Source organism: Myotis yumanensis, unplaced genomic scaffold, assembly GCF_028538775.1.
Source record: "Myotis yumanensis isolate MYYU_CA2020_CCGP unplaced genomic scaffold, mMyoYum1.0.hap1 SCAF_8, whole genome shotgun sequence".
Taxonomy (NCBI): domain Eukaryota; kingdom Metazoa; phylum Chordata; class Mammalia; order Chiroptera; family Vespertilionidae; genus Myotis; species Myotis yumanensis.
Window position 1 is genome coordinate 9,691,558 of NW_027223759.1, and position 14,707 is coordinate 9,706,264.

Below are 14,707 nucleotides of genomic sequence, written 5' to 3' on the forward strand. Positions count from 1 at the left end.
CACAGCTCTGAAGAGACCTGTTCCAGTGAAGGACACCTCACGAGTGGGATTTCGAGAGCCAAGATCCCGCTGACAAAGAGCCTGAGAAGAGATTCAGTGAATTTCCACACATTCTCCTCGTCATACAAAAACAGAGGCAGCGGGAAGGGCTCTGCAGAAGTCAACTGAGCGTTAGCTCAGCCAGCTCACTGGCCTCGCCTTCATCTCCCGGAGCTCTTGGCCTGCTCTGCTTCTCTCTGACTACATTTTTTATTTTTTTGCTACATTATTTTTTAAAGCTTCTGAAATGATTCTGATGTGCAACCAGCTCTGGGAACCATGGATATGGGTTTTAAAAAGAAATAAACTTATTCGGTTATAAAACTTTTCAAACAAAAAGGGTATATTTTCTTTTTATTAGCCATGAAGTCAAGCATCTTTCAAGCTAAATTACATTACATTATACTTATTACATGATACATAGTCACTAAGTCACTTTAAAAAACAAGACAAATTTCATATTTCAATGAACGCAGTAAGGAGATATCAAAAATAAATAATGAAGGTCTTTATTTCCCTTCTTCCCTATTCCCTAAATTTATGTTTAAACCTGATATAGCTTTTGTAACAGTAAAGTTACTCGTGCTCTTTAAGATAATGATTATAAAAGCCACTAATTCGACAGAACAGGAAATAAGCACTTTCACTTACTTGTTTCTAGCTTATGACCTCCTTTGTCATTAAACTGATGATGTTTGGGTATAAACCACAGGTACAATTTTAACAATTTCCATAATCTTGAGAATTTTTTCAGTATTACATAATCAAAAAAAATCAATTCCAAATACACCTGTGCATATCTTATAAAAATACATTTAAAAACAAGGATGGGAAGAATTCTAAACACTGGGCCGTTATTCCTCTGAAGGTGAGAGGCATTAGGAAGAGGCGTTATCCTTTATCTTTATCAGGATATTCTTCCACCTCAGAGGAGAACATCAACTCTGGAAGAGAAAATGAACAGAACATTCTCAAAATGGTTTCCCAGGACCTCAACAAGTTTTTCAGTTTAGTTATAAACAATCCTTTAATGTATTGACATAATATAAACAATAGAAAGCCCTCAAGTACAAGTAAGAATGCTTGGTAGTGAAATCTGATTTAAAAGGCGAGCTAATGACAAGGGTACAAGTTTTGCATTTCAAATTTTCCAAAAAGATAAAAATTTCCAAGTTTTAAATATACTGCTAGCCCCTGAAAAATAAAACATCTATAATGAAGATAATATAATAATGCTCCCCAGGAAATGTAAGTCACCTGGGGAATCTAGGATCATTAAACAGCTGAAATGTCTAATTCTGTAAGTGCTCATGATAACCTAAAATGCAGGGGACAGGTGTAGAGAAAGGACCTGGAACTAATATGAGTGCTTGCCAGGATATCTTAAATGTGTTATTCCATTTAGTTACCATAATGACCCTATAAGTGAGGTATTATCATCCCCACTTTATAGTGATTTTTTTAATCCACATGGAAAAAATGTTATATAATTCACATGGCCCCAAGAGAGAGCAGGATTCTGTAAATATTTAGTAATTAACACACACTTTGTTATTTAGTCTGAATACTGCACAAACTTGCTAGATGTAACTTCAATCCCAACTACAGTATAGAAAGATATTAGTTGACATTTTTACACTTAAACTATTACTTAGCATATAAATGTAGTTTATTAAAATAACAAGAAATATTTTAAAAAGAAAACCTTAGGAACCTAATAAAGTCTTCCAATGTAAGTATTATATGAAAAAAATATTTTTTTCTTCAAAGATTAATTTATTTGAATTATAACATCTATTAAAAATTAGTGAGGTTTTTTTCCATCACCATTTACCCCCTCTTCCCATATCCTCTTCCACTTCTCCCCTTCTACCTCCTGTATCCCTGAGTTTTTTCTCTTTTTTCTTTTTTGCTCAATCCCTCCACCACCGCTCCCCTACCCCCACCCCCACCCCCACCCCCACCAGAGCTGTCTGCCTATTCTCTATCTATGAGTTTGTCTTGGTTTTGCTTGTTAAGTCAGTCTGCTCATTAAATTCCACATATGAGTGAAATCACATTGTACTTGTCTTTCTCTGACTGGGTTATTTCCCTTAGCATAATGCTCTCCAGGTCCATGTGTTTTATAGGGTCAATGTTTCTTCCTTTTTATGGCTGATTAGTATTCCATTATCCACTCATCTACTGATTTAAAAACTATACTGAAAGAAAATTGCAAAATATATAAACTCTTAGAAGATTTTAAAAAATACTTTACATATATCAAAAGAAATAAAGCAAGAGGATATTTACTGAAGCCACATAAGAATGACGATACACAAGACACTGGGGGTTAGGGGAGGCCGGGGGAAGGTCAAGGGGGTGGGGGGGGGAGGAGTATATGTAATACTCTTTGTAATACCTTAAGCAATAAAACAAAATTTAAAAAGAAAAGAATGACGATACAAAAAGGTACATTCATCAATGAAAATACAAAGATTACATTTTTTGTCTTGGTGTTTACAAATGGAAATGTTGGGAAGGTTCTCAATTCTAACACCTCTGAGACAGTTTGTAATCAGTTGATCAAATTGCAGCTAATGCTCAGGATGTTCAACAATCAAGAACGTAATAATAACCAAAGTCCAGAAAGTATCACAGAGGTTCAAGGGTGAAAGTGTGGAACATCTGCCAATGAAATACAACTTACACTACAAACACCTAAATGAGTGCTGAAGGACCAGCAGTTTGCCAATAGGACGCCTCTCCTCCAGGGGTCTCAGCGGGGTCTGAGAACTAGAGACAAGTAAATCTCACTTCCCACGAGGCACACTGAAGGTCAGGTTACTCGACACGTTATTAGACAATGAAAGGTTAAGAATCTGTTCAACGTAGAGGAAGAGGTCAGAATAATTCACTTGAATTTGCATCTGACAGAGGCTGCTTAGATGAAGCGTGATTTATTTCAAATTAAGAGATATTTTCACCTTGTGAAGTGTATGACTCTCTGACCACTGTGCTGTACGCCAGCAACTAGTACAAAATAATACTGAAGTAATATTAATAAAATAATATTAATAAAACGGCAATAAAAATAAAGAGATACACTGATTGTAAGGAGAGTAGGAGAAATGAAGAGCAAAGACTTTCTATAAAACACTTGAAGGGTTAAAAAAAAACAAAAACTTCCTAAATATGCACCAGGGCCACAGAGGGCCTCCTCATTCAGCACTTCCAAACCCCAGCCCCGCTAGACACTCCTCTCTGCTTCTCTTAGTATTGTTCTACCACTTTATTGTCACTCTTCTTATGTTATTTTATTTTAAATATCTCTTTGTTATCACAATTATCATAAGCTACAGTCAACAAAGATTTCTAAAATCATTATACAAGATTCCATGATATGCTTATACTATTTGTTCTTTAATACCTTCGCTAAGATCCATGCCTGGCCTATAAGACAAGAAAAGCCAAGACAGTCCAACCAGAATGGTCACTGCCAGATTCACCAGGATCCATGGCTGGAGAACCTGCTCCTCATTTCCTGCGGCCCTAAAGATACAGAAATACTCATTATTAATGTCTTCATTTTTGTTCATGTACCTAAATATATCTATTTTATGAACTTTAAAAAATAGCAGTCCTCATCTATAGGAATAGCAAGGAAAGAGTGAAATAAAATATGATGCCCTATAAAATACAACCATATATATAGCATATATGTCATAAATACATATCATGAAAACAAAGGTACTAAGCACATAGGCTTAGTACAGTGATATAAATGGAAATTCAGTGTTGCCAAAGTTTTTTCTAGGTTTCCCTTGCAACTACTGTGGTGCTCAACTACAGCTCAGTCTGTTTAATGTCAAGTAGAAATACAAAAGCTAAATATTACTTAATAAGAACAAATTAAACTTACTCGTCATGAGGTATCTTTCCTTTCTCTCTTTACCTCATGCCTCTAGCCACTCTTTCAAAAAAAGACCCCCCACTCTGAGATTTGTGAACTAAAATCTCAGTTGTCCTGTTAGCTCCATGGTTGGCCACTGGCCCGAGGAGGGTGGCGCGCCCTAGTCTGCTCTCTCCATTGCTTGGTTTTCTGACTCGATCCTCGCTACTCCCTCCCATCACTATTCTGAGGTATTAGGCTCCAGATTGGGGGTGAGGGTGCCAGGCTCTTCCAGTTCATCATGTAATGACATATTTTAAAGCCATAACTTAAGAGATTTAAAACAGATCATAAAAAGAAGACATTTCATTAAAAATGCAGGTGTTTGTAACAATAGGTATCCATTAAAAAATGAATTGGGCATTTTCTTGCCACAATTTTGAAGACAAAAACAGGGCCTTTATTAATAGATAAAAATGTGTAAAAGAGTGGAAGGCTTAGAATAGTGCCATTACTCCCACTGTCGCTGTTATTACCACCAACAATTGCTAATGCCATTTGAATCTTACCAGAGGCTGCCATTAACAGAAGAAGGTGTGTAAAGGTGGATTCTGTCACTTGTCATTTGCTGACTCAGAGATAGTATAAGAGCAGCGAAGTACACTGAGAAAAAGATAAATGAAATTACTAATAATGTACTTTTAACAGTCAAGTTTATTTTTAATTTATAGATTACTTTAAGGCCAAAAGTAATTGTACTTTAGGGAATGACAATATAAAAGAAATTCATTTGATCAATTTCAATAGGCTGGATTATTTTTTAAGAACACAGATACTTTTGTGATGCTCACTACTTTATCTTTAGAAATGACTAGAACCTAGGAGATATTTTAATAAATTAAATAACTGACTCAAGGTCCTAAAACTAGTTTCGTTAATATTTTCATAACAGAACAAAATGTATTCCAAATTATCCAAAGATATCATTTGTTCCTGAAATGCTATGCCAGCTCAATCTGTTTAATGTCAAGTAAAAATAGAAAAGCTAAACATTACTTAATAAGAACAAATTAAACGTTTGAAAGTTACTAAGCTCAACTTCTATTGAAAAATAATGTTATCAAAATTACGGTTACCATGTTTTTTAAATTACAAATTCTACTGAACATCTATAAGTAATGCTTATTGGTAGCAATAACATAAAATCTTTTAAAAAATAAAATTAAACTTTTCCTTGTTCAAAATTACAATGTAACTCAATTATAACACAGTTATCAAATTAAACTATTTACTCACAGAAAGATGCAAAAGCTGTTGGATCCAGGGCAAGAAAATTTCGGATTGCTACTGATGTTTTGGCAAAGTCAATCCTAGAAAATACAAAAGTCTCTTGTCACAGTGCAACCATAACCTTCTTACAAAACGTGACTAGCGTTTTTCCTTCTCTGTTCTAATGCCACCACATTTATTGTCTCTTATTAAGCTTTAAGGAAATAGGGTCTTTGCAGCCGTGATCAAGTTAAGATGAGGCCATCAGAATGGACCGTAATCCAACGTTACTGGTGACCTTAAAAGAAGAGACACAGGCACCGAGACACTCAGAAAGCCTGCCATGTGACAACAGAGGCAGAGACTGGAGTGATGAGTCTACAAGCCCAGGAACCCGGGATGGCCAGCAACACCGGAAACTAGGAGAGGCATGGAACAGGCTCTCTCTTGGAGCCCTCCAAAGGGAGCCAACCTTGCTGACACCCTGAGTTCAGACTCCTAGCTTCCAGAATGTGAGAGCATCAATTCCTGTTGTTTTAAGCCACCCAGTTTGTTGTACTTTGCTATAGTAACCCCAGTAAACTGATGGAATACCCAGACTCTCTTCGATAGCTGATTAAAAGTATTTGGAAGATTATATTTTGGACTTTTTGAATTGATTATATTTGAAAGAAATTTTAGACTTAGAGTGATGCCGAAATGAGTTAAGACTTTTGGGTGTTGTTTTTCCCCCCACAGTATTCCCACCTCCAACTCCCTCCCGCAAATAACAGACTGGCCTAAAGAAGTCAAAACAATTCTATTTTGAAAGTTGTCGTCGTCAATGACACATTTTGCTCAACATTTCCCCCTGAAGAAAAGTTAGAAGGATCTATAGTCACAGCAGTCTTACCTGTCAAAAGCTGAAACGGTACTTAGAGCCAAAAGCAAGTAGAGAAGACTCTGGAATGGATATGCTAACGTCTTGTATTGTTGCAGAAGGTTGGGGAGGTTAGAAAGCTGATGTCCTGCTAGAACATATATCACAATAATATTCCACACAGCACAGCCAGCCAAGAAGCCATGAGAAAACAGACCCACCATCCTGAATGGAAAAGGGTTTCATTATTACGCATGAATTACTAAAGTCAAAGGCTAAAATACTTTTATAACCTATTCACATATAAGAAAAAAATTCAACATTTCATAAAAAGTAAAATCAAGCATTTTCTTATTTAACAGTGTTGAACCATCAACACTTTTAAAAAAAATTATAGAATATTTGTGTTAAGAAAAGTCCAACAACGGCAGCCACCTGAAAGCCTGGTGCACCGAGAGGGCGACGTCCCTGGTCGTCCAGGAGGGCTTCGTGTCCATCGACACGTCTGCGTTCTCTGTGGTCTTTATCAACTCTGAACGGTCGGTGGCCTGGAATCGCCCTAAGAGCACATTACACAGTTATCCACCAACAAGAGAGAACCTGCCGGTCTTTTTAAAAACTATTCCACCTTAAGAACCCTTAGAACGAGCGTGTCCACGTGCTTCCTTCTCAAACCAAAATAGATGTTGAAGTAACAGTTTGGGAAATTGACTATTTTTAATGAAATAAAATAATGAACTTCCAACTAAGAAAAAAAGTCTAGAAACCTTTAAGATGACAGCGTCTATTATCTTCTCATTTAGAGATTTTAGAAGTGCTAAAGTTTAAATGTCAACGCTATAGAGGTACGCCACTATCTGAAAACCCTTTACATTTCTCAGGAAAAGACCCCAGTGTATGTAGCATAGCACATGCTCTGTGATGACAGGAAAGAAATGGATTGTTTCATAAACGTCTAGGAAGATTCCTGAGCAAGTACCAGTTCAAGCGCCAGCCTGCAGCACTGTGTGAGCAGAGCTCTATCCCTTTACTGTTGACCAGGAAGTCCCTCCTCACGTCTACCAGTCACAATGGACCTCAGGCAGCAGGAGAGGTTCCAGCGTAGTCTTGCTCACCAAACCTGGCTGCCGGGTACGTTGGAGGACAAAAGTCAGGGGTTTATCACCTAATATTTCCTAAGAAAAGACAACTTTTGGACAGAAACTAGTATTTTTTACAGTCAGTTACTCTATTAGGGAAGTTTCTGTGCAAGGGAAGCAAGAATAAAAACGGAGTGACACTGCTTGAAAATAGCCTGCAGTGTGTTAAATAGCCACAGGTCTACCCGTAAATCATGAGACTCTGAGTCCCAGCCCTGCACTAACCGACTGTGAGACCCTGGATAAGTCAGTCTCTCCAGGCCACAGGTTTCTCGCTGGCGAAGGTCCCTTAGATGGGGTATTACACAACCACAGCTTAAACAACGTACATAAAACCTAAGCTGTACATTTTAAGGGCTAGTCTTTATGTTCCAGGCGAGTTCTTAGGCAGCACATTGACAGCATATCCATGGGAGGAGCATATGGTCATGACCATGCTCTCAGGAAGTTTTTCTTAAAACACTGCAAATGCAGTCTTGTAACCAGTTCATCAGAACTATTTCCAAAAAGAATATACAGTTATAATATATTTCTTATGTAATACGGTGATACTGTCATGTATGTTCTCTCATTTATTCTTCATTAAAGAATTTATATCATTACCTGCCCTACCACCAACACCTCTACCAATTGCAGAAAACTGGTGAAGTACTACAGAGAATAAAGAAATGGGTGAAGGGTAAGCGGAGATTTAAAAAATTATCCAAAATCTCATAACCCAGAAACAACCAGGTCTATTTCCTTCTAGTCTTTTGTCCTGTGCCTGCTATAGTTGAGATCAAACTATCTGTGTACGTATGTTTATTTTTCATTAGAATTTTTCCACGAAATGTAAAATTCTCCCTAAACACTATTTTTTTAAAATATATTTTATTGATTTTTTTACAGAGAGGAAGGGAGAGAGATAGAGAGTCAGAAACATCGATGAGAGAGAAACATCGATCAGCTGCCTCCTGCACACCCCCTACTTGGGATGTGCCCGCAACCCAGGTACATGCCCTTGACCGGAATCGAACCTGGGACCCTTCAGTCCGCGGGCCGACGCTCTATCCACTGAGCCAAACCGGTTTGGCCCTAAACACTATTTTTAATGATGCAGATTTTATTGTATAGATAAAGCATACCTTACTGAAATCATTCCCCTGCTCTTTTTATATTTAGGTCATTTCCTGTTTTTCGCTCTCGTGAATAACAGTGTGATGATTAGCTTGGTGTATACATTTTTGTCCATGTTTTTGCTTATTGCCTTAATTCAGATGTCCAGAAGTATAATTCCTAGGTCAAAGGATAGCCTTACATACTTTTAAAGAGCTCATATTCCAAACAAGGAACTACTTACGGCTTTTTTCCACAAACACTTTGTCCACAGGCTGGCTAATGCCAGTGGGCGCAGTGAATACAGACTGTTGTTCTGGACTCCTGTGCTCATCAGTAATTATGTCTTCATCTTCTACTCCTAGCTCATTGGCATACTGCAATTCTGCTGGCCGGGCCTTCCTGGAATCAGGGAGAAAGTAAGAAAACTGGGTGCTTACTGAATTTTTACAAACCCACATAAGGAGGTACCTGTGAGTAGAATGAAAAGAGCCCTGGACTTTGAGCAGAGAAATCTGGATTTTACTCAAAACAAATCAGTTATTAACTGCTATGTAGGCCTCAGTTTTATCCTCCGGGCAATGGAGTGACTGAACTAGATTGTAAGGTTCTTTCCAGACTTAAAATTATATCATTTTATGTGGACATTGATTACTATTTATAGGGTCATGTCTAAACACAAATATGTAATAGTGTTATATAATTTCAGGGTGCTTCTTTAAAGTATGTCATTCTATTTTATCTAACACTGAATCCTATGCTAAATTAAACATTATTATTTATTGCTGAAATAATCAAAATTTAAAGTTTGATAAAATGAGAAAATAAATTACAATAGCCTATTTTATTAATATTACCTTTAATTTTTAAGATCTTGAATATGTAATTTTTTGCTATTTATATAAAATCATCTACTTGTGTTTCTCTTTTTTAGAGACAGTTCCTAAAAATTTTTATTCAAGTACAGCATTTTACTTTTCTCAGTGTGGTCTACACTTTTCAAATTGTCATTAGATTGGTTTAACTGATATCTTTGTAATACTGCTTATCCTAGAGATATACAAGTATTTATCAGATTTCATCGGAAGCTATCATTTGGAAGCTCCAAATTAAGCATCAGAGTGTTCCTTAAGGATATTTAGAAGAACAAATAAATCCTTACTTTGTCTTCCTTCGAGGTTTTTTAATAACGGGCTCCTCAGCTGGCTCCACATCGATACCATTTTCATTCCGTAATGAAGATGGACTAGATGTCTTCTGGGTGAAGGCAGTCTCCAATTCTGAAAAAAAAAAAAAAAAATATATATATATATATATAATATTAAATTTTTTAATTACTATAATGTAAAAAGAAAAGTCATGTACAAGACTTTTGTAATACAAGAGAACCTTAAAATTTTTAATTGGGCAACATTGTTTTGCATTTGATTTAAAATTTTTTAGACCTCTAAACACAACAAAATGTTTGACATTGCAATGCCAAAAGTATGGGGGAAATTATGTAACCCAACAGCGACACACATGGAAGAATGTGAAGACAGGCACAGAATGGCATTATGCTGTCATGAGCCAAGGACTGCTAGGAGCCACCAGAAGCTAGAAGAGGCAAAGACGGTTCTTTCCTAGAGCCTGCGGAGGGGGCGTGGCCCTGCGCACACCTCGCTCCTGAGCTTCTATCCTCCAGATCTGTCTGAGACTAAATTTCTGTTGTTTGAAGTCCCTCAGTTTGTGGCAATCTGTTAAGACAGCCCTAAAAATTAATGCACATATTTTACAAAATGGGCTCCTCTGATACATCCTATTTTACAACCTTTGTTTTTGACTCAACAATATATTACTGATGGTTTTCCATATCACAATATCACCAAAAACAATCCTGTTAATGAGTACTTGGTTTCTATTAAATGGATAACATGTTTTATTTGGGCATTATCACATTGTTAAATGTTTGATATTACCAGTTTCTGCTCTTATAAATAATAATGCAGTTAACCTCCTTTAATTTCTGTAGTTGTTGTAGTTACTTCTACTCCTATAAGTTTGAACAGGTTATACCATTTTATACTCCTATCAGCAGTGTATGAGTGTACCCTTTTCTCATCAACACATTTGTATTTTATAAATTTTTAAAGGCATTGCCAATTTGATAGGCAAAATAAATGATATAGCCTTGTCTACCTTGTGAACAGTCCCTGAGACACAGAAAAACTCAATAAATGTTAGCTATTGCTATATTATTAATAGAGAATCTATCCCTCCCCCACTAATCTTAAATATCTGTTTCATCATATACTAAATTCTTCTACACATCAAAATCCAAACTTTCTATTTTAGTCCTGAATTTGTACCACTTCCCTCATAATCTACACACATAGAATCAAAAGAGACCCTCTAAAGTGTTCTTGACTTAACCCATTAGAGCAACTCTAGTGATAAAAAATGTAAGCAAGCAGGAAAAATAAAGGGATATGGGAGGGGAATGGGGACATTCGGGTTTTTACTCATACACCCAAAATCACAATCTAACCTGGTTGCTTTTACATACCAAGAGGTACCCTTGTCTTCTGTCTTCTTTGAACAGGAGCTTCTGGATGCTCTGTGAGTTCTTTAGTTGGTGGCTCGCTGCTCTCAGATGGCCTATGAATAGCAGTCTGAGCAAAACCTTCCAAAGAAGCACTTGCTACAGAAATAGAGTAAAAAAGGGGGGGGAGGGGGATAACTTGAACAGAGACCACTGAGTCGTAAAAAGAGGGAACTGGAATGTTTCCTATGTAATAACCCCTTCTCCTACAGAACCAATCTTGATTTCCTTTCTCCTCCCTTGTAACTTCGAATTTTAAGTTGAGAAAAGAAATAAAGGAAGGAACAAGGGAGAATGAAGAAGAAAAAAAGGGGGATGTTAGAAAGAAGAACAAAAAGAAGAGGAGAATTTGCTTCAGAATTTCCATTTTCACAACAAGGTAACAACAATAACGGAAGCTGTCGCCCCAGCGAACTCTCCTATTTGTCTTATGCCTTAAGAATTTTCAGCTCCTATATAATTTAGTACTTCACTAGTAAATTAACACATGATAACATCACCTTGGATAAATGGGTTAACAGATAATTTATAAATCTTTTTATTTGGCCATTCATTTCAATCTCCCCTGTCATCAAGTCTGAACAGATTCTGACACATTTCAGCATATTTGAATTTTACTTGACTATATTCCTGTGCCCATCTTCTTCACAAAAGAACAAGTATGTATTAATAAACAAATAAAAATATGCTTAATCTCATTAGTATTCAGATAAATAAAAAACTAAAATAAGCACTTTTGCCCACTAGATTGACAAAATTTAAAAGACTGATATTGTCCAATGTTGTCAAGGATTTAGCAAATGCCTAAAGCTTCCTTAAAGGCAATTTAGCAGAATCTTATCATATTACTAATGCACACAGGTCCTTTGTCTAGCAATTTCACTGCTAGCAATCCATCCTCCAGAAATAGCTTCTTCCCCACAATCCATCATTTCAGAATTGCAAAACTGTGGAAGTGAAAAATTTGAAATAACCTAAATGAACAGTTTTAATAAACGCCTAGCAATGCATCCCCTTTTTTGTCTAGAGCACCGAATCTTCATTTTCTCTTCTGTACAAGGAAGCGCTGGTAGCCATACCTCTGCTCCAACTGTCTTTACTGTTTCCTCCACTCGTTACCTTCCTAAGTGCAGATGTACATGTCTGTATTTAACTGTGAGTGAATTATTAGAGCCTGACATTTCAGTATCTTTGTGAATCCAAGTCTCTTTGAATCTCTTTCCTTTTTTTGTCTGTGTTTACATGTCTTTTTCTCTTTCTCTGCGTCCATCTCCATGTCTTTCTTTTTCCCCATCTATCCCTCCATTTGTTAGACAATCGATGATAAGTGAAAAGAAGTTTCTGACCGAGTGAAAGGTATGACCAGCTAGGAGCTTTAAGAAGCTCATCCAGCAGTGGTGGGCAGGACTTGAGTGAAAGAAAGCGAGCAGCACAATGTCAGAGGCTAATCCGATAGCTCAGAAGAGGAAAGGGGCTAAATGGCCTACAGTTGTGACAGTAGAAACAAAAGGGGAAAGAGACACAAGAAATGTCATAGAAGAAGCAAGCAAATAGAGTGAAGGGACCAGTTAGCAGTGACACTGAGGCTTCCAGCCTGAGTGACTGACTGGGAGAGTGGTGGGTTCCATTAACAGAAATCTGTAAGAAGTAAAAATTGATTTATTGTTGAAGGTGATGAATTCTGATGTGCGAGTCTCAGCTACTGACAGAGCATCCAGGATTAACTAAACAAAAAGGAGTTCATAGAACTTGCTCATTATTGGGGCTTTAATACCTGCCTTCAGACTCATGCTCTAACATAGATATTCTTGGGCTAAAATGAGAGATCCAATCCCTAGCTTGTTTGGCTCAGTGGATAGAGCATCAGCCTGTGGACTGAAAGGTCCCAGGTTCGATTCCAGTCAAGGGCACATGCCCGAGTTGTGGCTCGATCCCCGGTTGGGGGTGTGCAGGAGGCAGCCGATCAATGATTCTCTCTCATCATTGATGCTTCTATCTCTCTCTCCCTCTCCCTTCCTCTCTGAAATCAAGAGAGATCCAAGAACTCCATGTCTCTAAATCCAGTAACCTGTTCAAGGGTCTGGACCCAATCATAGCTTAAGATAACTTATGTTGTCCAGGGATAAAGGACCTCCAAGAGTCCAAGAATGTAGTGGAAGTGAGAGTGTTGGTGGCACAACCCTTTATTTTATGAATCCTTCTAGGCACTCTTCAGGCTGCTCACTGCCGGCCCCTCACTACCACCAGGAGTCCCACTGCTTCAAGGTGCCCTCAGCACTGCTGGGACCTGTCTCTCCCTGATCTGATGTTTACCATGCCCGAGGTCCTGGGAAAACCTGTGGTTCCACTCAACAAAGAGCAACTTCTTACCTAGCATGGTTTTCGTTCTCGGCTTCTTTTTCTTGGGACGACTAAGTGGAACCTCATCTATAAAACAAAAAGAACAGAAAAGGCTGTCTAAAATTCTAGGCAGGGAACAGTTTTTTCAAAAGGGCACTTTTATTAGGGAAGACCTTTCCCTCTCTTCTTTGGGTCCAGCCAACACCTACACATGAAGGGAAAGAAGGTAAGAAACTGACAAAGTCAAAGAGAGCCCACAGTGTGGTACTAAGAGCTCGCTGCTGGCCAGCAATGTCAGGAACAGGGGCCCAGAAAGTGTGCTCACCAAGTATTCAGCTGATCCCCAACTTAGGCCTGTGGCTGGTTCTGGTCAATAGACTATGAGAGACGCGATCGGTGTCATTTGGAGGCCAGAACACTGAAAGAGCCAGGGAGAAGCCCTCCAGCTTTCTCTTCCCTTGACAACTGAAGAGACCTCAAGTTGCGATGGCAAAACCACAGGACAGAAGTAGACTGAATCACTACCTCATTAGTGAAGAGGCAGTGAAAGGCAAATGCCCTGATTGGTTGCCACAATGGACTTTGCATTAACCAGATATAACCTTATATGATATTAAGTCACTGAGATTTTGGGGGGGTGTGGCGTAACCCAGTCTATCCTGACTAAATGAGACAAAGGAAAATGCAGTCCCTAATACAGAATGATAACTAGCTGTGAGCTATGATTAGGGTGACTCCATACAGGAATGAATGCTTTTATATTTATAAGGTCAAATACCAACCATATAACTAGTGTTATCTATCAACCATCACTTAAAAATGGCAGCCATAGATTATTATGATAAAGATACTGTATTATTATAAATTATACCACCCAGATTCAATTTTAAGAGAAACATTAACAAATTAAACTTTTGAACATTAAATACCATATTTAGAAAATTTTACATTAACAGTGAACTCACCTTGAACAGCACTTTACATGACACCGACCAAATTTAATCAGGACAAAGACAAAAAAAAAAGAAACTCTATTAATTAGAAATCTATAACACTGTCGAACTGAAAACTGACTTAAATCATTACAAATTTAAAATAAAAATAGTTTTCACACAAAGTTTGCTCATTTACAAACTAGCTTACTTACAAATAATAAACTAGTAAACCTGCTAATAAAATAACCCCAATATTTTCTGAATCTCCATATACACACTCCCTTCTATCTATTAGTAAAGTAGATTAAACAGATTAAGAACTCTTATTTGGTCACTGACTAAAATCAGCTTAAACCCTGAGGAAACTATTCTAGCAAACAAAAGGCGGCCAGGATTCTGCTAAACAGGACACTAAAACATTCAGAATAGATCCATTATCCTCCCGTGTTCACAGTCAGGCTTTGAAACAGAACATTTCATTGTAACTGTTACCCTAATGATTCAGGGATTTTTCACCTTTAAACTGTTAAGAAGCCTTTTCTTAAAAATATCAAGAAATCTTTCCTGCATTATGATGGA

The 14,707-nt window shown here is 37.5% G+C and overlaps 1 protein-coding gene across 1 annotated transcript; it reads right to left on the reverse strand.

Moving 5' to 3' along the window:
• Window positions 1–376: 376 nt before the first annotated feature.
• TMEM237 (transmembrane protein 237) lies at window positions 377–14,164 on the reverse strand. The gene is made up of 11 exons (XM_070421847.1): window positions 14,159–14,164; window positions 13,224–13,280; window positions 10,818–10,952; window positions 9,435–9,552; window positions 8,517–8,674; window positions 6,474–6,597; window positions 6,072–6,263; window positions 5,207–5,280; window positions 4,480–4,573; window positions 3,449–3,570; window positions 377–983 (listed from the first exon to the last, which is right to left on the reverse strand). Exons 2-11 carry the CDS (start codon window positions 13,228–13,230, stop codon window positions 931–933), a joined length of 1,077 nt encoding a protein of 358 aa, XP_070277948.1. The 5' UTR covers window positions 13,231–13,280; window positions 14,159–14,164; the 3' UTR covers window positions 377–930.
• Window positions 14,165–14,707: the final 543 nt, after the last annotated feature.